Source organism: Orcinus orca, chromosome 3, assembly GCF_937001465.1.
Source record: "Orcinus orca chromosome 3, mOrcOrc1.1, whole genome shotgun sequence".
In the NCBI taxonomy this organism is placed as follows: domain Eukaryota; kingdom Metazoa; phylum Chordata; class Mammalia; order Artiodactyla; family Delphinidae; genus Orcinus; species Orcinus orca.
The window spans coordinates 109,554,522-109,581,823 of NC_064561.1; the positions used below are offsets into that span (position 1 = coordinate 109,554,522).

At 37.8% G+C, this 27,302-nt stretch overlaps 1 protein-coding gene across 11 annotated transcripts in view; it reads left to right on the forward strand.

Moving 5' to 3' along the window:
• Positions 1-27,302, forward strand: part of KIAA0825 (KIAA0825 ortholog) — a 402,948-nt gene that overhangs the window by 189,644 nt on the left and 186,002 nt on the right. For 9 of the 11 annotated variants that reach the window (XM_033401054.2, XM_049708409.1, XM_049708410.1 and 6 more), the window contains 4 exons: positions 4,103-4,511; positions 8,576-8,735; positions 12,786-12,944; positions 14,722-14,816. In XM_033401054.2, coding sequence (XP_033256945.1) covers positions 4,103-4,511; positions 8,576-8,735; positions 12,786-12,944; positions 14,722-14,816 — 823 coding nt within the window. Of the gene's footprint in view, positions 1-4,102; positions 4,512-8,575; positions 8,736-12,785; positions 12,945-14,721; positions 14,817-24,431; positions 24,475-27,302 lie in introns of those variants that run through there. The other 2 variants (XM_033401092.2, XM_049708413.1) reach the window with 2 other exon arrangements.

Here is a 27,302-nt window from a genome sequence, read left to right on the forward strand (position 1 = left end):
ACTTAGAATTTTTTAACATGGTTCAAATATTCCAAATAAGAGTTTTGGTTATTTTTGAACACTTCTTAAAAATACGAAAATGAAATATATTTCAGTTTATTTGCAAGAACAACTGATTAACATAATGATGATGAATATTTATTATTCAAATTTCAACAACAACCTTTGCCTATTTGGTGGTTGAGATTGAAAAACGAGTGCCATGATTTCACAAGTTCCATGTGGGTCTACGTATATAGTCCATGTCATGGCTTTTTCACCTATGACGTCCATTAAAATCAAGTATTGAAACAAACTAAATTTATAACCTGACATTTGAATCAATGTATCATGAACTGTTAAAGTCCAGATTTTTAAAATAATAAAGCATATTAAATCACATTATCCTCACTCAATAATGTATTATTGACATTTTATACCACTAATAAAAAACATTTTTAAAGTTAATTTTAATACATTATTTGTCTTTACCTATTTCATTGTAAATTTCCTTTCTGTATGTTTTATAATCACCCAAATATATTATTACAATCAGTAGTCCATGCATAGGAAAGAAGAAATGATAAATATATAAATATACCTCTCACATTGCATTCATTCTGAGACATACATTTTTTCACACTTTATCAGCTCTGAAATTGGGATGGCTCTTACAATATATTATATATATGTGAGTTAGAAGTCAACTTATTTAAATAAAGACAGAAAAATGAGTGTGTGGCATTTTTAAAAGATCCTTCCCTGGTATGTTGTTAACATCACCATAGACTCAGAGACCCTGTGATTAGTAGAATGGATTTGTCATCAGCCTAAAGGCTCTGATTGGAATTTGCCTTAAGCTTTAATAAAGTAGTTAGGGATTTCAGTACCTGCAATTCTCAGATTTTATAAATATCAGTAGAAGTACAGTTGTGAAGAGAATTGCTAATCTTCACCTGGTATCTGCTTATATTGTTGTCAAATGTTTACTCACTATGTTCAGTTAAGCCCTCTTTAGGATAAACAGAATATAAGATATAATCTTTTAAGTCAAATACCTGACAACAGATTAGGGAATATGAGACACAAACACATAAAAACAATAAAACATTTAAGATACTTTAAGAACACTGAGAAGAGTGGTTTCTTAATTTGCTTTATCTATATTTTAAGCCTCATCTAAACATTTATTTGAATAAAAAGAAAACATTTACTGAGCAACTATTTTTTACCAAGTATTGAACTAGGTGCTTTCATATTTATTATTTTATTTAATACAAAAGTCTTATGAGATCATTCAAATATATTTTGGACCCAATTTTTACAAATGTATAGAGACTGATCCAGTTAATTTTGAAAATGATTCTTAAGTTATCATGAATTTCTGAGGAGTCACTAGACTAGACCTATGTCTTCCAAGAGCGTTGTACTTTTATAGAGCAGAGTGACCTCTTTAAATGTCACAAATATCTTGAAAAATCTTTCACAGTGTTAAATTATTTTTGTTCAGTAAAAACAGTAAAAAATGTTTTTCTGAAGAACTTAAAGCTATCCTCTTTAGACTTCTCGCTCCGTTCCAGTGTTCAAATTCAATTATGTACATAGTGGATTAAAACACTTGTGTCTGACTTTGTGGGATACTCAAGGAGTGAGGAGATTTTCTTCCATGCTCTTGAGGAGCTTTTAGTCTCCTTGTAAAGACAGCTCATGAATATGAGGACACGGGGAGGGGGAAGGGTAAGCTGGGACGAAGTGAGAGAGTGGCATGGGCTTATGTATACTACCAAATGTAAAATAGATAGCTAGTGGGAAGCAGCCACGTAGTACAGAGAGATCAGCTCGGTGTTTTGTGACCACCTAGAGGGTGGAATAGGGACGGTGGGAGGGAGAGGCAAGAGGGAGGAGATATGGGGATATATGTATATGTATAGCTGATTCACTTTGTGATAAAGCAGAAACTAACATACCATTGTAAAGCAATTATACTCCAATAAAGCTGTTAAAAAAATAAGAATATAACATAAACAGTAATAGATGATAATACAAAAGAGAGTGCAACATGGCACGTTAGGGACCTGATTACCAACATAGTCATATGGATAATATGTTCAAACGAATTCATAGGAGGCAAGGACTTTGAACCAAGAATTGAAGATTATTAGTGACCCATGAAGAGGAAGGGCATCCTATGTGAGAATAATGAGATATTCAGAAGGCTAAAAGCAAAGAGGATAAAATAAAGGTTCATAGAAACTGGCTGAGACTGGACTGTGGAGTGTTTTGTCAGCAATGCTCTGCAGACTGATCTCGTAACAGTGGAAAACTGTTAAAAGCTAAAAGAATTGTAGCAGAGAAATTAGGTAATCTGGCTTTACAGCTGGGCATGGTCTGGAGCAGGGAGATGAGAGTCCTACAATAGTCCAGATACCACTTGTGAGGGAGGGCTTGAATAGGTAGTAGCCATGGTCACAGTGAGGCAAAATTGGGTGTCAGATGAGGGAGTAGGAAGGTATATCAGTGCAGTCCCCAGTGTGGGATGAAGGATCAATAGGAATGTTTACAAGATTGAAAAGGAAGGAAGGACAGAAGAAGAGAAGGAAGGAAGAGAGGATGGGAGGGAGGGTCAGGAGGGCCAAGGTAGGAAAACAATGAATTTGGTTTTAGCTATGGTTTGAGTTAATGATGACTAGGACAGAGAAGTGGAATGCCCATCGGGGAGCTGAAGTCGTAGGACTGTTACCCTGGAGAAAGGCCAAGACTGAAGATTCTAGAATCATCTAGAAGAGTGGTTCTCAACTAGGAAGATGGGGACATTTGGCAATGCTTTAGAGACATTTTTGTTTGTCGCAATTGATGAGGATGCCACTGGCATCTAGTGAATGTAGGACAGAGATGCCACTAAAACATCCTACAATGCACAGGTCGGCTCCTTACAATAAAGAATTCTCCAGCCCCAAATGTCAATAGTGCCAAAGTTGAGAAACCCTGATCTAGAGAGGGAAGATCAGTAAATCCTTCAGAGAAATAATACCAAGTAAGGGAGAGTAGAATCTACAGTCAACAGGCCAAGGACTTAGCAAATACATTTAAGAGGTGTTAGTAAAAGTGGAACTAGCGTGGGACACAAAGAAGCAGAATAATAGAGGTAAACATGAACCAGTTTGTTGACTCATTTATTCAACAAATACTTACTGAACAACTGTTATAGATGAGGTCCTAAGTGCTTGGGCTACAGGAATGCCTTCCTGGAGCTTATATTCTAGTGGATGGAGACAGATAATGAAGAAATAAAGGAGATTATAATTTTTTTTTCTTTCTTTTTTTTTTTTTTTTTTTTTTTGCGTTACGCGGGCCTCTCACTGCTGTGGCCTCTCCCGTCGCGGAGCACAGGCTCCGGACGCGCAGGCTCAGCGGCCATGGCTCACAGGCCTAGCCGCTCCGCGGCACGTGGGATCTTCCCGGACCGGGGCACGAACCCGCGTCCCCCGCATCGGCAGGCGGACTCTCAACCCCTGTGCCACCAGGGAAGCCCAGGAGATTATTATTAACTGATGCTAAGTGCTATAATAAAGGCAATAAAATGGGGTCTAATAATAGGGAGGGACTGGGGGCTGGCCTGAGAAGGGCATGAAGGGACTGCTTTACATGGGATGGTGGGGGGAGGCTCTCAGAGGAGGTGACATTTGGGCTAAGAACTAAAAGAAGAGGAGCCAGTCCCAACAAGAGCTGGAATGATTCTGTCATGGTTTCCAGGGGAAGAGGAGAAAGGCTTAAGGAAGTGCCAAAGGCCACAGAGAGGTCCGGCAGGAGTACCTTTGCATTTACTAATTAGGAGGACATTGGGCCCTTTAAACCTGAGGTCTTAGTAGATAAAAATATAAGTAATAATTCTGAATTTTCTAATTTTCATTTGTGGGAGGAAAAATTAAGTTTGGGATTTGGGGAATTTTTGGCAGTACTACAGAGGACCCCAGTAGAGTCCTGTCGGAATATGTCAGGAACTTGCTCTTCTCAACAATTTTCTCCGCAAAAATTAGACATCCCCACACAACACTCAAAGCAACACAGTGATGGAACACAAATGCTAATATTAATCATACCTTTTCTTTCTTTTCTTCCCCAGGCTTCACAAGGCTTGCTGCTCAGGCAGTATCTATTGTAATCAGCAAGTTACCTACGGTGATTGCATGTTTGCCTCCCCCAGTTAAATACTTCTTTTTTCTGGCTGAGAGAAAAATGTCAAAAAACTTTGTTGAATTAAAGAAAGCTGGCCTGCTTGTCTGGAACTTGATTGTAATTATATGTCGGATATTTGAGGATGGAAACACTGTGGAACTTTTAACAGGTGCCTCCCTTGACAGATGGAGTAAAGAGAAACTCAGTTTAATCTGTGTGTGTTTGGAAAGCATCATGGGAGAGCAGACAAGTAGCCCTAATCAAATGACCCAAAAGGTCATACGGAGCATTGAGCAGCAAAAACCCAACTGGATTGAATGCCAATTGTTGAAAGCAAGGAAACTGAGCACCGAATGGTAAAGTGATGTTTTTCTTTCACTGAATTTCATCAAATACATTCACAAAAGCAAAATCACCAATAAACAACCACCACAACCAAATATTGTTGGATAGGCAGCAATGGTCATTTTGCTAGCGTCATGGGAACTTTGATGAATAGAGAAAAAGATAAATATTCCATTAAAAACTGGATTGTTAATGTTCCTTGTCTTATTAGAATTTGAACCCCATTGATACACGGGAACATTATACTTGTTTAGTCACCATCTTAAGGTTTCTGATTAAAAGGGTGGTAGTTAAACCCAGGAGAATTTGGTTTCACTCCTTTTCAGTGTGCAAACAGGTATCTAGTGGATAGCCTGGAGCGTTTTGTAAATGGATTGGCCATGGAGATTAAATTAAGAAGGAATTAATGGATATAAAAGGCTCTTTATTGCTTTCTGTGTACCTGATTGTCAAAAAGGTACACATTTTTCATCTGGTAATGTAAGAATCCCAGAAGGCAACTGGGGCATATCACACTCAAGCTATAAACACACCCAGCTGTTTCTGTATGAAAATGTCAGCCTTCTCATAGGTTTGTCACCAAGAGCTAAGTGATTTGTGGTATTGCGAAGATTTTTAAGGGTCCCTGATGAATTTAAATATGTACATAGAGTACTACTTAAAAGTAGTCTTCAGTATAGAATTGCATGATATTGATAAGGGAGTTACGGTTCATGTGGTCTATAGTTCACTAAGCCAGCCCCTCCTTTTTCTACACTCTCACACACACGGTCCCCCATTCTTTGAAAATATATTCATATTGCTAGAAGATACTATTATAACTTTCTGCCTGAAACAACTAAAAGTTGTTACTTTTAGTACGTGGTAGTGATAAAGAGCACAGGCTCTGGAATCAGATGGACAAATACAAATCCCTTGTAAGTGGGCCATCTTGTGCAAGTTACAGAATCTCTCAAAACCTCATTTTTAGTGATGATACTAAGCTGGTAGAGTTGTTTTGAAAAATTAAATAACGTTTGTAAAGTTCTTAACATCGAGCTTAGAACTAGTGAGCATTTGTTATTTATAAACCATTAAAATATGTTGCACTCACTGGTTAGTAGTGTGATAACAAATACTCTTCACTGGTTTATATTAATCTGTAAGACTTTATATTAATCCAAATTAATATAAGTAGTCACGTAAGTAATGTAAGAAATGTAAGTAATCATGATTTTCCTGTTCTTGTCATACGACTGCTAGAAATTTACTTGTGAGCTTCCTGTGTGTAGGAATAATAGCAGTCAGGAAAATGCTTAGTAACGTTGACAATGACCTTAATCTTTACATTTGCATTTGATACCAATTTACAGGCTTTAATTCAAAGACTAAAAGATTAAGGCCACGTCATTATCCATAGCAGTGGGTGTAAAAGGGAGAGAAAAAAGCAGAGTAAAAATAGTGGATCTGATTATAAAGTTAAATTTATGATACTGCTGAATTAGGACCCCCTCTATCAATAAGATCAGTTTAAAGTAATGTCTGTAATATACCTGGGGCTACAGGAATCCATGAGAAAAATTTTTCCTTAAAAGTTAATTTTCGTCTAAGTTTCTTATAAACAGCACTAACACATCTGGTTATCTCCTTTAGTAGGAAATTGTCTAGCTAATATTTGGCTGATTAGCTATCTGTTGTAACATGCATCCAAACTAAAGAATTATTGATTTTTGAAAAGGTTTTATAGCCCTCAAAGCTTCTGAATACATATTATGTAATTTGTAATTAGCACAGTGCTACCTATGTCTTTCTCAATTTCTCAAATAATATCAATGTACAAAAATCCAGATTTAAAGTTATTTCATTTATTTGACAAAGAGTTAAATTTGACTTCTCAACTCACTTTAGGGAATCTCTTATGGATTTGGGTGCTATAGGAATGTTTCATCTCGAGTTTGATTTCAAGTTGATTATCTGACATACACATGAACTTCCGTCTCTACGCATTTCTCACAGATTGATGATCATTTAGTTCATAGATCTATACCATGAGGAAAGTGTATTTTAAACCATGATGTCTGTATACAGGTGGAGGGTTGCCTTTGCTCTACCATAATTTTTTTTTTCAAGTATGAGAGTGTAAGCACTTAAAATAGTTCTTCTGTTAAAATAAATGAAATCTTAATTCCTCATGAAGATTATCTTGTAACTACACAATATCATTTAGCTAGATTTCTTTCACTTGCACCCAGATTTAATTTTGATTTTATGGAAACTCTGAAAATAACTGCAGTGGAAAGGTGGCAGCTGTAAGCATTGCTTGTCTTGCATGCCACCTGAAAACATTACTATTCATTAAAATAACCTTCACTTTGTAGTAACACTCAAGCTGTAAACAGTCAACTTAGATTCTGGAGAACACACAGGCCAAAAAGTAAAGAAACGTCTGTCTTTGCAAAGTAATTTGTCGAGTTGAAGATTATTGTTTTTCATCATGGTGACCCTGACTTGGCTGGCTGGGTGCATATACAGATTAAGATTAATGCAGTTATTCCTTGGCTAAGGTCTGCCTCTTTCAGGGCACATTCTCCCTAATGACATGATTGATAGGCAGTCCCAAATCCAGAGAGGAACTCATTAATCATAGCATTGACTGAATCCAATCATTTGCTTCACCTGCACAGTGATGGACAGGAAAGGATACAATTCAGGGGCTGACACTGAGACACTCTTTTGTCAGAGGGCCTCAACTTTTTCCATGTCAGCCTCTACAAAACCTGACAAGAAATTTCGCTTGCAGCCTGCATGCAGCTTCAAAAAGATATTTACAAACTTTTTTTATTGCAAAAAGGTCTTTTTTGTTTGTTTAAAGATTTACTCTAGCTAATAAATATCTTTAAGAGTAGGATTTGCTTTATTTTTTAGCAAGGCTTATATGATAATAAAGTTCTTTTTTTGGTTTTTTTTAAGAGAAGGATGCTTTGAAGCTACATGTGGAAGCAATATAACAGTTAATGTCCAGCAGCTGGGTATCATTTGGTTCAGTCTTCAGGTCAGCGGCACTGACTCTTAGCAGAATGAATTTTATAATCATGGCAAAATCTCAGTAATGAACTGCAGTATATAGCTGATTACACCACAGTAAATTTCATTTAGTCTGGGAAACAGTGGAAACCCATGCGTTTTCTTAAGGATAGATAGACTGCAAAGACTAACGTGATCCTAATAGCACTTGTAAAAAGAAAATTAGTATGGAATATATATGATGTAAGTTGAATATCGTGATTAATTTTACACTGGTACAGCTTGAGAATTTTTTAAAAATTATGTTATCCATTATTACTATGTAATAATGTTTAAAATCAATAATAAGCATATGAGTTCTTATAAAAGAAACCTTTCCCACATATAACTTGCACATTCCTGGTGTGGTTATAATAGACCCTTTTCCGGGAAGGATAAGCAGGGTAGTGACTTTTGCTAAGTTATCTGTCACCTAGAAGGAACAGGAGGGGGGGCATGTATTTTTAGAAGGCAACAAGTGTCAAAAGGCCAATTTAAAATACCCAGTGGTCAGCACTCCTGCAGGAAGCACCCAGCCTATATTTAGCATAATAGGCTCCCCCTTTTGACACTTTAGTCTTTAATGTGTTCTGAGACAGGTGTAAAGAGGAATCTGCAAAAGACAGAATACCAAAGCTATTTCTGGCATCAAAGATACTCTTTATCCTCAAAGAGAAAATACAGATTATTTCTTACATGTTTTTAAAAAGAAATGTTTTGTTTTCATCCCATGATTATAGCAATTTCAACAGTTGTGGTAATGGGGAAATGTTTTATAGATAGGAGTATAAATGCAATAAAGAAATGTTTTAAAGGAAACGATTCAATTTTTAAAAATGCTTTCAGGTGCTCAGTTCTAAGGCGCTGTTTATGTGAGCTGCAGCCTTTTGGGAAGGCTTACCTATTTGAGCAAAGTCTTTATAGGTGCTTTGAATCCGAGATTTACATCGACTCTCCACACTCAATCTCTTTGATTATTTTCCGTCTTTACAGTTCTTCACCACTGATACTTACATGCTTTCTTTGTATTTAGTGCATTTATGACAATAGAGGAAAGCACAGCCTTAGAAGAAGGAGATATTGCTCTTGAACTGACTGAGCAGAAAATAAACATGATGGTCCTGGATATCTGCCACAAACCAGGTGGCAGCGAGTACCTGAGGCAAATTTATCACATCATGCGGCTCAATGAGGTAGGGAAACGGCCTTTTTACCGAGCAATTAGGTGTGTACTGGCCTGAGGCAGCGTCTGCTGGCAGCTAAGGGTTAGTCAAGGAGGTGATAATACTTCTTAAAGTCAATACCAAACTCAATATTGCATTATTAATAGAATCTATTCAGCCCCGGCTGTTCTGCATTTGTACAGCAGAAGCTTCACCGAAGCAATGTCGGTTTTATTTATACGGTTTAAACAATAACACGGTTCATGTACTCAGTTCGGAATTATAGAGACTAGAGGTGTAGTATGGGAATTGTGTATTCGTGACCATTAAGCTGATGTTAAAATCTGGTATTTGTGAAATGAAGAATTTTCTGAAGAGAGATATAGCTCTTCTCCTGTAGACGTCATACTCATGTTGGTGAAGTTGAAGATTCCTTACATAATGAGAAACTTCAGAAGAATATCGAACCATATTTGGGAGCAACTAGATTAACCCAAGAAAGTACATTAATGTAGGGACACTGATTAGAACCAATGTCATGCTTATTCACCTCTCTGCTGGGTTAAGCGTCTGACCTTGCATGTATCTGGCTATTTTAGCAAAAATGTAAAGAGTAGGTATCTCAGTTATTACCTGAAACAATACAAGTCTGCTAACTTAGGTTTTTAATTTGATCATACATATCTGGATTCGAATGTGACATCTAGTGTGAATTAGAATTATGTTTATATTTGCAAACACATGAATGTATTTTTTGGCATAATAAAAATTGTATAATATGAATAATGTTAAGATATAGTGTTTTATCTCCATGAGGTAGGCCTTAAAAACCATACATTTCCAAGGAGTGAATTAACTCTACCACAGGATTTTACAACTCAGTTACATAAATGTTCTCCCCACTATTATCTATCTGAAAGTTACTTCAAGTAAATCTTGTTTTCTGGCCTGCAGAGAGGTAATCAACCAGTCAACTTCAATGATCACCTGAGAAGGATGGAGGCCTTTGTAGCTATGAGTCAAGGTCCTGTTCTTAAGGGACTGGAGCTCAGTAGCAATTGTTACAAAGTAACACAACCTGTTCATGCTTGCTAATGATCTCTCACAGCTTGTTTGAGGTTTCCATCTCGGGCAAGCAGGAGGTCGCGGCCTTGGCAAACTGCAAGACCTCCATTACGGAGTCAGGGTCTTCATGGGCATGTCAACCTGGCCACCAAGATTGGCCAAAGTAACTGTGGTGGTTACAGAGGAACAGATGTTGTAGTCAGAGTACCCTCAGAGCCTTAGTAAAGTTGATTTACAATAATTCTGAGCACAACAATGGCTGGTATAGATTGCCAGACTGATAGAGGAGTCTTTTCTTTCAAAGTTCCATAACACAAGAAAGATCAGTAAATCACCAGTAAGCAAAATCAACAAAAATTAAGTTGGATATTTACTGGCCGTCGGCCACCTGTTGTATTCAGGAAATCCAAAGGCTGTTTTCTCGTAGAACTCGTGGAACTCTGAGGAAGCATTTCTGAACAGGTGTGCTATGAGAGCTGATGTACGTAAGACTCTTTGCGGGAGTATCACCACATTTTGATTCAAAGTTACGATTTTTCTTTCTCTGCAACTGAATATACTTACTGTTATGGCAACATCTATCAGATGGGAAAGCAAGCTAAGTGCTTGGTGGTTTATTGTGCTGTGTGAAATGCAGGCTGCAAGGTTAGAGGCATAATGTAAGGTGAGGATAGAATCAACGAAAGTAGCAAGGCCTCTGCCTTGAGTACTTAGACAAAGCAGGCAGTAAACACAAAAAACACAAGGGTGACTGAGTGACTAGCATAATACTTATGGCTGCTTTTATACTGTGAGGCATCGTTATGCTGTAGGTAAATTGCACCGTGACGTTTGTGCATTTGATGAGTGGCGTCATGTCTTTAGCACTTTCAGGTGTGCTGCTAAATTGTGTTCGAAAACATAAATACAGAGCATTTACACGTACAGGCCTGGGTGAGTGGAAGCATGGGTGTGCTATTGAGAGACAGGGAAGTTTTGAGAGAAGATGAGATTTTAAATGTTTGAGATAAAGGTAAGGTGTCCGAGCATAAAAGTCCAAATGGTGGTTGAAGATGCTGGCCAGAAGCACAGATACAAGAGGCTGTGACTAGATTTGGTGGCTTTCAACTAGGATGGTAGTTGAGCTCATGAAGCCAGTGTATCTCTTCAGTGGAGAGCAACAGAGAAGCGATGGGTAGAGGAATAAGCTCTGATGTAACAGCACAGGGAATATGTTCAGGAAAGGATGTTCAGAGAAAAATGTATTTCTTCTAAAGAAAGACCACATTAGCAGTACGTCTGGTTAAAGTGATGCCACCGAAAATCTGAGGCTTTTGAGAAGGGGTAGTGACAAGTGTCAATATAGCACAGAGGTCAGAGAAATCCACAAGGGAGAAAACACCGTTGTGTTCACAGCTTGCAACAGAACAGAGCACTTTCTCTTTTCTGAATTGTGGAAACAAAAAAAGCCAAAACATAGCCACGTAAGGGGAAACAGTGAGAACGATTGTTATTAGCCAAAACAAAGCAGTTTTTCAATGAAAGGGGAATAATTTATTCCTTTTTAAATTTTTACTTTCAGAAATCATGATGGAGAAAAATTGTTTCTGTTCAAAAATCTAAATCTAATATACTTTTCTGATGGCTTTATTGTTATCTAATAATATTTAATAAGAGTCCGTGTGTGTCTGTGTGTCTGTCGGATGCTACAGAATTAATCATTCTAAAAAAGATATGGTCCACAATGAGCAGGTTTAAGAAATGTCAAGCTGTGTTTTTTATTGCGAGATGGAGGGTTTTAGGATCTGAAATTTGCCTTCTACAGTGAGTACAGCAGGGGTTCTCTATTCATGAAGTTACAGAGGCACAGGGAAAACACAGTGACCTGAGACCAGAGGTCTGGCTTCTTACTGACGCTTCCAAGCTCCCGTGTGTGACCTCAAGTTTGTCATCTGACCTTTCAGAGCCAACCACTGAATGTAGTGTGGGCTAGAGTTTCTCAGACTTTCACGTGCCTACTCATCTCCTGGGAAAGCTTGTGAACAGGCAGATTCTCATTTGGTTGGGCCTGAGATTCTGCTTTTCTAACACGCTCCTGGGTGAGGCTCATTTGGCTGACCCACACACCGGACTTTGAGTAGTAAGGGTTTTCAAGATGACCTCTGAAGTCATTTTCAGCTCTAACTTTCTGACCCTAAGTCCTAACCCTAACCTTGAAGAAAACATTATATTGTGACACACTAAAAATCAGGAGGACATTTCTGTTATATTATTTATTAAGTGACTTATTAAGTATTTGATAGTTTGAGGGAAACTTTTAGTCATTTAAATGTATCGTTTTCCAGAAGGAGTCTTATGAAGTAGATTATGGTTATTCACCTTTTTATTTATGGATGGAAAATGAGGTATAATGCAGTAGATTGACTTTTTCTTTTCCTCCCCAGGTTGTCACTGGCATTTGGGGGTAGAATTAAAATTACATACTTTGAGCTTCTATTGAACCTTGATATTTTTCAGTCCACAGTGTGAAACTAGAGTTTAGGAGCTTGCATTATAATTATTCTACATAGAGGGAGACTGCTTGCAGGGAACTATCAGAGTACTTAGTTCTCTGCTGAGCACGGAGTAGGTAGCAACTACACTTAATGAATGAATGAACAGTCATGTACTGTGAATAGTCATGCACCCGAGTTAAGTTTTGGTAACCAGACATGTTAACATGTGAAGAAATGACAAGACAATGCCTATTAAAAAGATTCTGATATATCAAGCATACATTCATTATGTGAGAATTTGTTAAATGGCTTTCTAATCTATCCTATATATTAAGTGAACCTGTTTTTGATGGGTTTATTGTAATCCTGATGGGTATGTACTCTGCTATGTTTCTTCTGAAAATGTATTCTGTCCTGAGGCAAATAATACTGTGTAATGTAGCAAATGTGCTGAAAGGGTAGGTTTGGATATTGACCAGTTTATTCTTAAAGAGAATATATGCTTCCTACCATCACGACTTGTAATTTTTTTCCCTTGAAGGAGCATTTAAAAGAACAGCTGTTTTCTATGAATGGTTCAGAGGAAAAGCCATTTCGCATTCAACCTTTAAAGATGACCTTGAGGAGTGTGGAAGATCAGCCCTCTGCCTTTAACCCTTTCCATGTGTACAAGGTGTTTAGCGAAAACATGCTTGATCAGGTATGTGGAAATTAAATAGTAAATTTAATTAAAATTTGTAGAGTTGTTTTTACACAAGTTAGAAAAAAAGTGCTTTGTGTTTGAGTATTTACTCCTAAGCTTCTTTGGCTAGGAAGCAAAAGGCCTTGTTCTTGTTTGTGCAAATTGACTTGGGAAAAGTTATTTTACCTTCTTTCTATTTGTCAAACGGATTCATATGTTTGGTCTGTAAACTTTGACTTTTGCCCCGGTCGGTTCACTGTGGGCAGAGGGAGCATCTGTTCGGCTGTGTCTCCGGCAGCCTCGAGAAACCCCGTGTTTCTTACAGTCTTCCCCTCCCTGGCTTCCCCCATCTCCCAATACACACACTCACAAAACACCTTGCAATCTTTATGAATTTATCTAATTTATCAGGTAAACTATAAAATAGTTTAAAATTGATTGTAAATAGGGCTTTGAGCTCCTATTTTAAGTGGCATGAGGTAAATTTGCTGTTTTATAACCCTAAGCACATTCCTGAATTTAAAATGAATTTGTTAAAGTCAGGATGTTTGGAATAAAGTCAGTGTGATAAACACCACACATTTTTTAATGTCAGATAATGCCATTGTTTCAGCTGCATGTTTCATAGTCACATTAAAAAGATCATCTTTATTCCAAAGGACTTGAAACCTAAAGTTGCTTTTGCTTTGTTCTTTTTTTTGGTCCCTTTTCCCAGTAGCCTCCTGACAGACTATTTGAACTAACAGGGCAGAAGAGAAGGATTGCTTGACCTAGAGCTCTGATGAAAATAAGAATTAAAACAATGGCCTAATTCGGGATGCAGATAATATTTTTATCATGCCTGTTACAACCCTAGTCTACATTCATCAATACTGTAGTAGAATAAGACCTTCAAATGCTGACAACCCAGGGCAGAATTCTCCTGCTCTATGACAGGATTGTAGTGCTCCATTAATCAGCAGGTGACAGGGCATAGTTCTTGTTGGATTTTAAACACTGGCCTAGATGCTTGTTATCAAAACTATTTAGTGTTAAGGGGTATAAGCGTCTATAATACTTTAAAACCAAATATATTGTATAAGTTTGAGTTTATTGGCTGCCTTCCTGTGTTGTACATTAGATTCCTCCAGCCATAAATAATCATTGTAGCTGTTAAATTATCCTCACTTCATTTAAATAAATGGTATGTTGTATTCAGTTCTGAATTATGAGATTATCTTTCACAGTAATTTTTCTCCTTACTCTATTGTGAAATTATCTATTAAATGAGAAAAAAAGAATTATGTTATTTACAGGTCCTTATAATTTCCCCTTTAAAGCCGATTTTTAACCAAAAACATTAATATCCTACTCTAATTAAGCTGTGTCTTGTAATTTGAGCCATAGTACTTCCATCTTTGTTTTTTTAATCAAACTTCTGGGTGCTAAAAAAACCCCCAAAAAACTATAAATTGATACATGAAAAAGTTGCCAATTATTTTGCTTTGCTCTACAGAGTCACCCTTTCAGAGAAACTTGTTGGGCAAATTTCATTAGCTCTTGGAAGAATAACGACTCAAGAAATTGATTTATATTTTTATAAATAATGACTACATCCCCAAATGGATTTATAAATTAATTGCTGTCTTATTGGAATAAAAACCTTATTCTGTGGACATGATTGATGTTATCTGTCTAAGTCCTTGTTCTGGACCCCCCTCCTTCTTAGTTAGTCTATCACAGCTGGAGCTTTAATTTACTGATCATATTAACTCTGATTAATAACTAACAATAGCATCTTCTCATTTATCAACAGTCAGCTATCACGAAATGGAACTGGAATTGGTCAAACTTGCTGCCAAATTATCTGGGACTGGATAAGACGACCTTCAGTGTACTGCTCAAAAACAGGTAATAAGATTGGGGATTTGGGGCATGTGGCAGGGGAAGAGGATATATGTCTTTTATATATAGATTGTATGTGAGTGTGTGCATGTATATATATGCATATATATATATATATATTTGAAATTATATGAAGTATAGTTTCTGAATGCTGTTTTTCTATAGTAAGCATTTGCAGAAGGCAGGAAAACTTTTTCTGAGATGAAATTGGTTGATTTTAGTCTAAATTTTAAATATTTTTGATTTTGTGTTGTAAACACCAAAAGTTATTGATTTGAATGTCATTATAATACTATGCCTTTGTTTACAACAATTTAATGAATGCATACAAAATGCCAAGACAAATCAACTAATCAGGCGAAACATGTAAGTAAAACTGTCATGATTGAATTTTTTTGCTTTTCAGCCAGTTATTTTGGCACCGTCCTGCTGTAGTCTCAGTTGCATACTACTTTACACACATACGGACACACTCGTGCACTTACACCCCAGGACAGCCCAATAAAATGATAATGTGATTTCAGGCTAGGAGTCTATACATGTAATTTATTTTGCACAAAAGCATAAATGTTTTCTTTATATTTTCGATCAATGAGTACGGCTTTTTCCCATACCTTTAAAGTTTTCAGTGAAAACAGTAAGGTGTAAATTTTAAATGCGCATTTCTCTATCAAGTATCACATTTTTACATAAAATATATATGTGCAGTTGCTTTTATTCTTCAGGTATTATCTGTTTGTTTACACACTTATCTTCTTTATGATCTTTGTATGTTTTCTTATCTTTCTGAAAAAAATATAAAGTATCATTTTTCATAAACGACGATAAGGATAGTGACATACTAGAATTGTCAAATCATCCTTGAGATATCTGGGTGCATATAAGAAAATATCTTGAGAGAGAGATTTCAGTATTTCCCAGGTGGAGATTTTTTTTAAAAAGCAGCTTTATTGCCAAGAAAAGTGGTAGCTTAGATGTGTCGTCATAGTGGTATTCCTAATATTTCACCCCTGAATGAAGCTCACCCACCCATCATGGACAAAGTTGAACAATCCAGAAACTTCCCCATCAAGGACAGAGCCTTCTCTCAGCAAGCTTACCACGTGGCAGGTAGTAGTTCAGAGTGCACCCTATTAATGCACAAGTCCCCCGCAGGTGTTCCCAACCTGTGCCAAAGTTGCCTGGAGAGATGAGAGGTAGGGGTGGTGGAGGAAAGGCCAGGTCTTCTGTCGAATCTATGGCTACATAATGTTTACCCAGTATTAAATGTCTATCTGGAAACAAACTAGGGAAGATAGAAGAAAAAGTCAGCCTTTGACAGATGAACACAGAGTAGGTATTCTCTAAAGGTGGTGTTTGATCAACAGTCATGTTGGAATAAGCTATTTGGAAAGTTTTGAGTTTATGTAGATTAACTGTATTATAATTTACTAAGTCTTTTCAGCTGTGAATTGCTGCTTCCAGTCCACTAAATGGTAAGCTAGGGGCAACCTATCCTTCAAAACTTACTGCATTTGCTCTGTATAATATTCACTTTTAAGTGAATTTGTGTTTTACCCCAAATTGCATATTGTTGTTTTTGTTTAACAACTTTAGTTATACCTCAATTAGGTTGATAGCTATTAAAGTCTATTTCCCTGACTTATTATGTGCAGGAATGAGTAGGGAAAAAGAACTCCTAAAAATTTAGCCAGAAGTAACAGGTCAAAACAGTTCTCTTGGAAAAGGGTCATGAATTTTTTTTTTTATTATTAATTTATTTTTTGGCTGTGTTGGGTCTTTGTTGCTGCGTGCAAACTTTCTCCAGTTGTGGCGTGCGGGGGCTACTCTTCTTTGCGGTGCGGGCTTCTCAAAACAACTGCTCGTTGTTTTGAGCAGTACATTCAATAAAGGTACTTCTCTTGTTGCCGAGCATAGGCTCTAGGCATGTGGGCTTCAGTAGTTGTGGTGCCCAGCCTCAGTAGCTGTGGCTTAAAGGTCCTAGAGCGCAGGCTCAGTAGTTGTGTGCGCGGGCTTAGTTGCTCCGCGGCATGTGGGATCTTCCCGGACAAGGGCTCAAACCCGTGTCCCCTGCCTTGGCAGACGGATTCTTAACCACTGCGCCGCCAGGGAAGTCCCAGGGTCATGAATTTTTAACAAAAACAGCTAGAATCTCTTAGATCCTTAAAGAATGGTGTGAAAAGCATTCTATTCTAAACTACCACATACCACAAGCTACAATGAATATAATTGAGCTGCCTTAGAAGGATGAAAGACCCCTGAGAGTTTTTCATCTCTTTAAGCACTTTCCCATTTATTTTAAGAGTGTTATTTATGAGACTTGATTAACATAGAACTGATAAGGAAAAGTTTTTCTGTTATTTTCTCTGAGAGACTCTCTTGTTTGGGTTTATCTGAAATGCTGATTTTAAAAAGAAATAGTGCATTGAATTTTTTTTTTTTAATTTTTCTTTTTCTGGGCTTTCTCTAGTTGTGGTGAGCAGGGGCTACTCGGCATTGTGGTGAGCAGGGGCTACTCGTCATTGCGGTGCTCAGCCTTCTCATTGTGGTGGCTTCTCTTGTCGCGGAGCATGTGCTCTACACGTGTGGGCTCAGTAATTGTGGTTCTCGGGCTCTAGAGCGCAGCATTGAATTTTTGACAACATGTTATTTGAAATTACATATTTGAAAATGAGACCACAGAACACTGAGCTTTTAAAATGGGAGTTATATATGCTGTCCTACATCCAAAAAGTGATACTTCTTACGTACAACCATGATCTTTGGGGTTAGGCAGAGCCAAAGATGAAAACCTAGAGCAGCTCAGCTGAATATGCTCAGTTCTTTTTTCCAAAAGTCACCAATTAAACAAGTTACTTATTCCCTTTTTTCCTCTCTTTAATTGGTAATAAAGTCATACTAATCTATCTCTACACTATGGTTGAGTTCATATATAGCACTGAAAATGTTGTCTGGGAACAAACATTTGTCATAAACAAATGTCACAACAAAAGTGAACTCAAATATACAAATATGAAAAAAGTTGAGGAGAAGGGAATCCTTTCTATTCACTTCCTAAATTCCTTTGTGCCTGGCCTTCAAATCCAATATCATAAGCAGACCATCTGTGGACTTACTCTCTCAAGACTCTAATACCCTGAGTGGACAAGATTTCCCTCACCTCCAGAACAGGATGGAAATGGGAAAGCAGTATTCCTGGGTTCTCAGGCCAGTCCTGTTGTGAGCTTACCTTAGGAAAGTTATCTAAACTATTCAACTTTGGAGTTCCTCATCTTTAAAATTAAGTGATGATAATTATATATTTACTTCATAGAGATTGTTGACACAAACAAGAGAGTGCTTAAAGGATATGAAGTGGTTTTGGAAGTTTAAAACACTGTACATACTTAGAAAAGTAGTAGCATAGCAGAAAGCAGTGTAGTGTCTGGCCAAGTAAGGAAACAGTAAAGGTCATTTGGGATTAGTAGGGAGTTGGAGGTGGGAGGTAGGGCAGTCAGGTTATACCTGAGGTCAAATATATGGAGGTTATGTACACTCCAGGCCTAAACCAATCGTGAGGGTCAGAACAAGTGTCAGGTCAGAGACCAGGCAGCAGGCCCATGAGTCTGTAAGACAAGCAGTGAAAAAATGAGCAAGGAAGAGGGTCTAAAGACCAGGTGAGCCATGTAGGAGGTAAAAAACTCAAGGGATGAGCACTTGAGGGATGGTTCAGGTACATGAAAGAGGAGGTATGGTGGTGCCAATAATATGTGTATCTGAGACAGCACTAACCTTTGTTCCACAAGCTGATTCTGTGCTGACTGCAAAGTCAGAACGAACCTTGAAGTGGCAGCCTGAGTCCTTGGCCGGGACGGGCCCTCTGCTTACTATCAGGCCTCATCTCAAAACACGTCCCTCCAATTCAGATGATGTTCTAAGTTCATTGCCTTTCCTGTTCTTTGGATTCTCCAACCTCTTCCCCATTTTAGGGTCTTGGTACTTGTAGTTCCCTCAGCTCTTTCCATGGCTGGTGCCATCTTGTCTATCTGGGGCATAAGTCACCTGCTCAGAGAGGTCTTTCCTTATCACCTATCTAAAGTGATCCTCCAAGTCTATTTCACTGTGCTCTCTCAATTGAGCTATCACTACCTGAAATCATAGTTTCTGTTTATTGTCGTTTAACCCTGCTTCCCCCCGCCGCTCCACCTCCAGGGTGGAAAGTACAATCCACGAGAAGAGTGCCTTGGCTGTCTTATTCCAACCGTGTCTTCAGTACCTAGACTAGCCCTTGGGCACATAGCTGGCTCTGAGTAACATTTGTTGGATTAATTAACAAACAAATGAGGAATAAGAATGCAGAGAAAAAGTCAGCCTTTGACAGATGAACACAGAGTAGGTATTCTCTAAAGGTGGTGTTTGATCAACAGTCATGTTGGAATAAGAAATGTATCCTGGGAAATCTCAAGTAAAAATTTATCTATATGCATATTCATTCATTTGGATGAAAATCGGGTTAATTAAGCTTTGTATGTTTAAAATCCTGTTTTTGTTATTATGTGAAGTTCAGCTCAGATTAAAAGCACGGAACACGGGTCTTTATTTTTAATGTATTGATTTAGTTCAAGCCATAACCTCTCCAGCAACAAAGTCTGTTCTCTACTCCACGATTCAGAAGCCTTTTGACTTTTGGGTGGTAGGGTTTGTATTTGTTAAATGATACTATCATTGAAAATTTTAAGATAGAGTTAGATGACAAAAACATCCAACCAAGCCTTTATAAATTTGTGATTTTCAAGGCATTTGAAGAAATAGATAGTAGTTGAGACCTCAGAAAAGAGATCCTGAGTATATATTAATGATATATGTTTTTCAACTTAGAAAGTTTGCCATTGTGGAAAATAAAGACTCCTTAGAGGTTTAGAAAATCAACATATGTATCAGTTCTATACCTTTACCTTTAATGCCATGTAAGAGTAAGTACAGTGATTGTACATTGATCTTTTGAAATAATAAAGGTACTTTTCACAGTTTCTTACGATTACTTTCCTGCTTTCTTTCTCACCCACTTTAAAATAAATCCAGACTATCGAATGAGATAGTGATTGCATTTGCAGGAAAGCTCACCAGAAGGAACACTCTGTATTCCTTCATTCACGGCGAATCTCCAGACTGCCATTTTGGTATTGTTTTCCTTGTCACTGGAACAAATTTATGTTGCTTCTTTTCTCTTTACCTTATTTATTCCAGACTAATTCCCAAGAATGGTGGCATTGAAAATAAGCTGTGAATACAGTGGAATGCTATGCTATTTTAACCATCTAAATATACTGCATATGAGTTTGGCTTTCCGTTGAACAAACACAATTAAATATGATGGCAGGAACAGCAGAAGGGGTGGTGGTGGCAGATTTCTGGCTATCATTTTGGGGCCTTTCCCAGTGGACGATAACCATACATCTGAGAGGAGACGGGAGTTTAGAAAACATATTTTAAAAGAGCCGTTGATTTCTGGAGTTGATTGTTTGCTTTTAATAATAATAATTATTAAAGTGCCTTTAAGCTGTATCCTGTGTGTGCCCTGTGGTGTGTAGAGAGTAGGAAATACTGTCTCTGGCCTTGAACTGCACACACGACACTCTCCAATGATCGTTCTCAGGCAGTGCTGCCATTAACACAATGTTTATAGTTGCTCACAGCAGTAAATTCCTGATGTAGCAGCAGGCTGCCTGGTTATGGAGAGATGGGTTTAAGAAAAAGGGGAAGCTGATTTTATGAATACACACCTCTGAGCCATTACATACATCGCATATGCCATGGAATTCAAATGTTGTTTTTTTCATGCTCTAGCTCCCTGGAAAACCCTTTCCTTCCCACCTCCACCAAAAGATCTCAGACTGAGTGATTCTACCCACCAACACCATCTTCTCTAATAGGAGCAGGCTTCCCTTCCACTTTTAATTCCTAAAGCAGCGTGTTTTTTGGACAGAGATTGTCTACAATGTATCTAGGAGATATAAATTTAACTTCTGATCCTCAGGATTTTCAGGGGTTAGGGCTTTGGTACATGAACCAAACAAATCCATAAATGTGTATTGTTTTCTGAGTGGTAACTTTTATATGTCGTCTTTTATGGTGTATGAAGTACTTTCACACAAATCTTCCCCTTTGACACTCACTACAACTATGTAATAAGACACAGGTACTTGTGAGGGTGCAAAATGACATACCCAAGGTCACAGTTATTAAGTGGAGTCTGGAAGGCAAAATGAAGGCTTCTGATTCTGTTTCTGGTGCTTTATCTACTACACCGTATTCCTGGTCAGTTTTTTCCAGCTTTATTGAGATATAATTGACATATAAGTTTATATGTCAGTGTGTAAGTTTAAGGTGTACAGCGTGTTGATTTGCTACACTTATATATTGCAGAATGATTACCATCACTGTGCTAAGTAATACCGCTATCACCTCACATAATTACCATTTCTTTTTCGTGGCGAGAACATGTAAGATCTACTCAGCAACTTTCAAGTATATAATAGAGTATTATTAACTATAATCACCATGATGTACACTAGATCCCCAGAATTTATTAGTCTTATAACTTCGGGTTTGTACCCTTAGGTCAAAATTTGTTTTTTATTACCTCAGTATTCACTGTACAAGTACTGGTGATAATGAAAACAGAAAGCACTTGCCACGTGGCTGGCATAATTTAAGTAAATTACATACACATTTAATTATAAATCCTTATGATAACCTTATGAAGTAGGTACTATGTTACCATTATTTTCCTGATAAGGAATCTGAGGCACCGAGACGCAGAGCTCTCAGGTTCTAGCTTATGTCCACATTCTTAACCACTTCTATTAACTCTCTAGAGTTGTGCTTACTTTACTCATTCAAAAAATATTTTCGAGCATCTGCTTTGTGAAATGCATTTATTTATAATAAAGTAACAGTTTACTAGAGAATGTTAATATATGTCAAAGCGTCCTTGAGAGCTATTCCACACAATTTTTAATTCATTGTGAATTTCCACTTTGGTTATCACAATGCTTATCCCCCCTCTTCCACTCCTTATATCCCTCTCAGCAACTGGCTCACCCTCACCTATTTACCAGGAAAATTAAGGCTGTCTGACATGAATCTCCCAGCTTTTCTTCCTAAACTTCAGTTTTGTTTATGTCATCTCCAGTCCTTTGCTTCTTGTCTTTAGCCTTGGAGGAAGAGGGCCCTCTTCTAGTTAAAACTTGAGAAGTAAGTTGACAGTATTTAGGTTGTAGAGGGTCTGAGGGCTGAGAAATTTCGACTTTAACTGTTGGACTTGAGGGAATCATCAAAGCCTTTAAGCAAAGGAGTGATAGGAACAGAAAGCTACTTTAGGACATTAATAGTAGCTGGGGTGGAGGGACAGGATAATTAAAAGGAGGCAAGACCAGATTAGAGACTATGGCTAGAGACTGAGGAGGAGATTATATATCACAGATATAAAAGATATTCCCAAGGAAGCTTGGGGGCCCAGCTAAATCTCTTCCTCATTTGGGTAAAAGTTAGCTCTGATACTTTCTCTTTGAAGCCAGTGTGGCCTAGGTGTTTATAGAAAGGTGCCATGCTTACCATTTCTTCACATTGAGTGTGTCAGTTTACATCCTCCAAGCAGGTGCCAAAATGGGATTAGAGGTACATGAGATTTGGCAGGAGAAATGCACATGGAGGGTAAAGAGGAGGAAACAGGAATAGGCAGGCAAAACTTCAGACCCAGTTGCTGATCTGATACCTGTGAAAGGAGGTGGGGCAGAGGATTGGGTTGGAAGAGGCTCAGTTAACAGAGTAGTTCTAAGAAAGTGTTGACAAAGCCAATGGGGACTCCTTGAGCTAAAGTCCCACACTGGAAGAGTCTCATGTCCTGCAGGAACGGGCTGGTACTCTACCTCCACTGTGCTCAGACACTGACTGAGATCTGCTTGGGAGAAGCATGGCCTAAGCACAAATGCAATGGTAGATGCAGAGGAACGACAGCTAGGGCCCTCACTCCTCGTGCTAACTGCAGCAGGAGATGTGAGTGGTGCATTTCCGTGGCTCCCACAGTGGGGATGCCAAGAGTGATTCTCTTACATATGGAGAGATTGTATGTGTATGTATTATGTAAGTTAAGTTAACAAGGATGGGATTTAAATAAAGGTGTCTGTTACTTTAGTGAGGTAGAAAACAGACAACCTAAATAAATATATTAAATGCTATTGACAGAAATGCAGAATTAGCAACATTTGGATGAAAGGAAGGTATAATAATTTTCTCAAAAGCAGCCATGGGAAAATTCTTTACTCGTCAAGTTGAACCAAAATTCACTTTGTACTGAATTTTCTCCTACGCAATTATGCATTCACATACTGGCACTTTGGGGTTCTTGCAACAGATCAAAAGCTATTAAAAACTTGCTTGAATGGAGTAAATTATTTTTTCAATAACTATTCTTTAAGTCTCTCCCCTGTCAAATTCTGTTCAGACCCCAAAGCCTCTATGATGTTTTTCTACAAGAAGTTTTAGCATAGTTTCTACCAGGAGTAGCTGTTATAGGCCCATTGATTCAGTTTGGCTGTAGATGACAAGAACCTTGACTGCTTTCAGGGTTATTGGTCATCACTGAATATCTCAGTTTATTTTTGTTGCTATATCAACATAAAGAGAGGAAGTTATCTCTTTGAAGATATTTTTATTATGACATAATTAGAGAAATTTAAATATCTATTAGGTATTGATATAATTAAATATTATAATAAGTATGAACAACTAATAAAATTGTTCACTTTATATAATATTTTATATATTAACATTTATAACAGTATTTATTACAGTACATTTGTAATGTGTTATATATGACATTAGTTAGGATACCAATAGTGCTTTTTTATACTACTGTAAATGAAACTTTCACCTTTAAGTACCTTGGGGGGTGTAGCTCTAAATTTGATTTTTTTTCCATAATATGAGATCTGGTGAAAAAAAATTTAAATCAAGATATTTTGCATCCACAATATTTGTATTAATATGTTTGAAATTTATTTGGTAATAAACTATAAGCGATACATACACGTGTATGATTTCAAATGGTACAGGAACATAAGACACGAAATATAAAAGTTCCCCTCCCCAGCTCCTCAGTCACACAAGTTCCACTGCACTTGCAGCCATTTGAACCATTTCTGGTTTTATTTCTTTTGGTTGATAAATCTAAGGGATAGGCTACACCACTATTTTTTTTTAATCTATCAACTTAAAATTAGTATTTATGGGCACCTTGCAAAAAAAGATTTAACTCACACTACCTCCTCCTCTTCCCTTCAAGCTCTGCTAATTGAATTTTCATTTTAGTTCTATTGCTCACCTTTATGTGATATAATATAACCTGTATTTTAAAATCAGTTTGTATTTTTATTTTAAAAAATTTGTATAAAGTAAAATTCACTCTTCTGGCTAGATAGTTCTGAGTTGTGACAAATGCATAAAGTTGTTTAACAATCAACACAATCAAAATACAGAGAATTCCATTTCTCAAAAAATTCCCTTGTGCTGACCCTTTGTAGTCAGTTCTTCCCCCATCCCAATTCCTGCTAACTACTGATCTGTTCTCTGTCCCTGTAGTTTTTTTCTTTCAAGAGTGTCATTGTAAGAGAATTATATGGTATGTCACCTTTTCAATCTGGCTTCTTTTACTTGGCATCATGCGTTTGAGATTCTTCCACTTGCTTGTTCTTCTTCTAGAATAGCAGTCCATTGTGTGAAGGTACCACTGTCTGTTCATCCACTTACCTGTTAAAGAACCTTTGGGTCGTTTCCAGTATTTGGTGATTGTGAATAAAGCCTCTATAACCATTTGTGTACAGGTTTTGCATGAATATAGGTTTTTATTTCACTTGGACAATACCTAGGAGTGGGAATGCTGGGTTGTATGGTACATTTATGTTTGACTTTATAAAGAAACTACATCTTCCTGTATTTTATGTTGCCTATGAGAAATCTGATGGCAGACGGTTCTTCTCCTTATCATATCCCTGGATGGTGCCTTTTTTGTTTGTTTGTTTTAAGTAACTCCTCCCATCAACCGCCCCTGGTCATTCTGAAATGAGATTGTGTCAATGTGTGAGTCTTTGGTTTCTCATGGCACTGAGTAGGCCCCTTCGATATTGTGATTTCCTTCAGATTCAAAGATTTTTTTTCCTATTTCTGATTATTCTCTTGGCCCCCATCCCCAGTTACATCTATATCCCTTTCTTGAATTCCTGTAAAGACAGACGTTCTGATTTATTCTTTCCTCAGATACTACTAGAGGCTTCTTAGCCTTCGTCCGTCCTCTCATTCACCAACTCTCTATATCCTTCCCACCTCTTTTTCTGCAGCTAACTCATTCATTTCTGTGGCTTTAAGGGATTATCCCAGGTATCCAGATCAAATGCATTCAGGGGCTGGGCAAATAATACAAAAATGTAAAGGCGAGGTATAATACAGTACAGGGAGGTGAATGTATACCTAGATAAAAACATCCAAATTTTATTTTTTTTAATGCTATGTTAGCTAAATAACGCATGTCCTCAGAATGGATTAGGTCCACCAATATGAACCTCTAAATCTATGCCACTGAGTCGTCTGGAGCTCCAGTTCTAATTGTTCAATAAGATTCCAGATCACATACACACTTGGATTTTTTCACTGTAATGATATTTTAATGTAGTAACTCTCATCTCATAAAGTAGTCCTAACATGATAATTATCTTCATTAAAAAATGCCTCTTTAGAGTTGGGTTATTTCTATTCATAGCACTAACGTTTTTCTGGCCTCAGCCTAGAAACCTTCAATTACTTTGCAAAATTTCCATCTCCTATCATTTGTATTCTGTTAGACACCAAACGCCTCCGAGTTTGCCCTCGTAAACATAAAATATTCTAGTTTTCCGTAAAATGAAAGTTTTCTAAAGCCACAGAGAGATGTGGGATTTAACAACTGACCTGGAAGCTAGTGAATCTCTTATTGTCAAATAATTGACAATTCTAGGTTAATGAATTAAAACCTATTAATAGTCAGAGTCCTAGGGTAAATTGAATTGCTCTGGGCTGACCAGATTTGGAAAGAAGTCAGTAAACTGATTAAAGTTTTGTTGTTTGCCTGTCTCACTTGCCCAGAAGGTTCTTTTCATCAGGATTATGTCTTTTCCATAGTTGTTCATCTGGCTCAGCCTGAACCAGTGATGAACATCCACTTGTCCATTTCAGCAAGTCAGACCTGTAAAGGACTTAGAGAGTTAGGACTCCCTGGAAATAGATAACTATGTGTAAACGGCAATTCAGACTCTTATTATTTTATTATACAGAGAATACATTTGTTAGCAGATGAAAGTAAAGTATTATGTAACCCACAAGAAACACTGTGTTGATTATAAGAATACTTCTATTTCATTATTCAGTCCAGCAAAACTTTGAGTAAATAGATGGATCTGTGACTGTTCATTCATCCATCCATCAAACATTCACTAGGTACAGCAGATAAAGAAATGAGCCAGACACAGCCTCTGCTGTCAAGGAACTCAGAATCTAGTAGAGGAGACAGACTAAAAAAATCAGTGGTTATAGATACTATAGAGGTTCATGCAAGAGCACTGGAAGATCACAGGGGAGGGAGAGCTCACTCCAGTGAATGCGGAAGCAGTCAGGAAATCCACCCGGGACGTGGTGATACTTGAGCTGCGTATTGATGGTTGAACATGAGTCAGCCAGGGAGCCAAGGTGAGCAGTGGTCATCATCCAGGTTATTTTGGCTAGAGTAAAGGTCTCTTCACTGCATTTTTCACTTCTAAATCAGTTCTATTTGCAACATATAGGCACAGTGAATGAATGTTAGGATGCTTAGGACAAAGTCAGATGCTGAATTGAGTGAGGGCTGGTGGGAGAGAAGGGGGGCACCTGTACTACTTTGGCCCATAACTGGGGAATATTGAAGGAGTTACAGATTCTTTCTTTTGACTCCTTGGCCTCATCTGACGCTGAAGGTTTTCAGGAATGTGTAAGAAATTGCTGGGCCAGTGTAATTCGTAGATCAAATGGCCTTGTAGTGTGTCACTAAAATTCTATTTGCCATACATTTATATGGCTTGGATAAGCCTTGGCTTCCTGAGGGCACTCTTGGTGGGTGACTGATGGTTCTTCAGACAAGATGTGCTAGTTTTGGGGTTGTTTTGTTTTTTATTTTATTTATTTATTTTTGGCTGCATTGGGTCTTTGTTGCTGTGTGTGGGCTTTCTCTAGTTGCGGTGAGCAGGGGCTACTCTTCGTTGTGGTGCGCGGGCTTCTCCTTGCGGTGGCTTCTCTTGTTGCAGAGCATGGGCTCTAGGCGCCCAGGCTTCAGGAGTTGTGGCTTGCGGGCTCAGTAGTTATGGCACATGGGCTTAGTTGCTCCTCTGCATGTGGGATCTTCCCGGACCAGGGTTCGAACCTGTGTCCCCTGCATTGGCAGGTGGATTC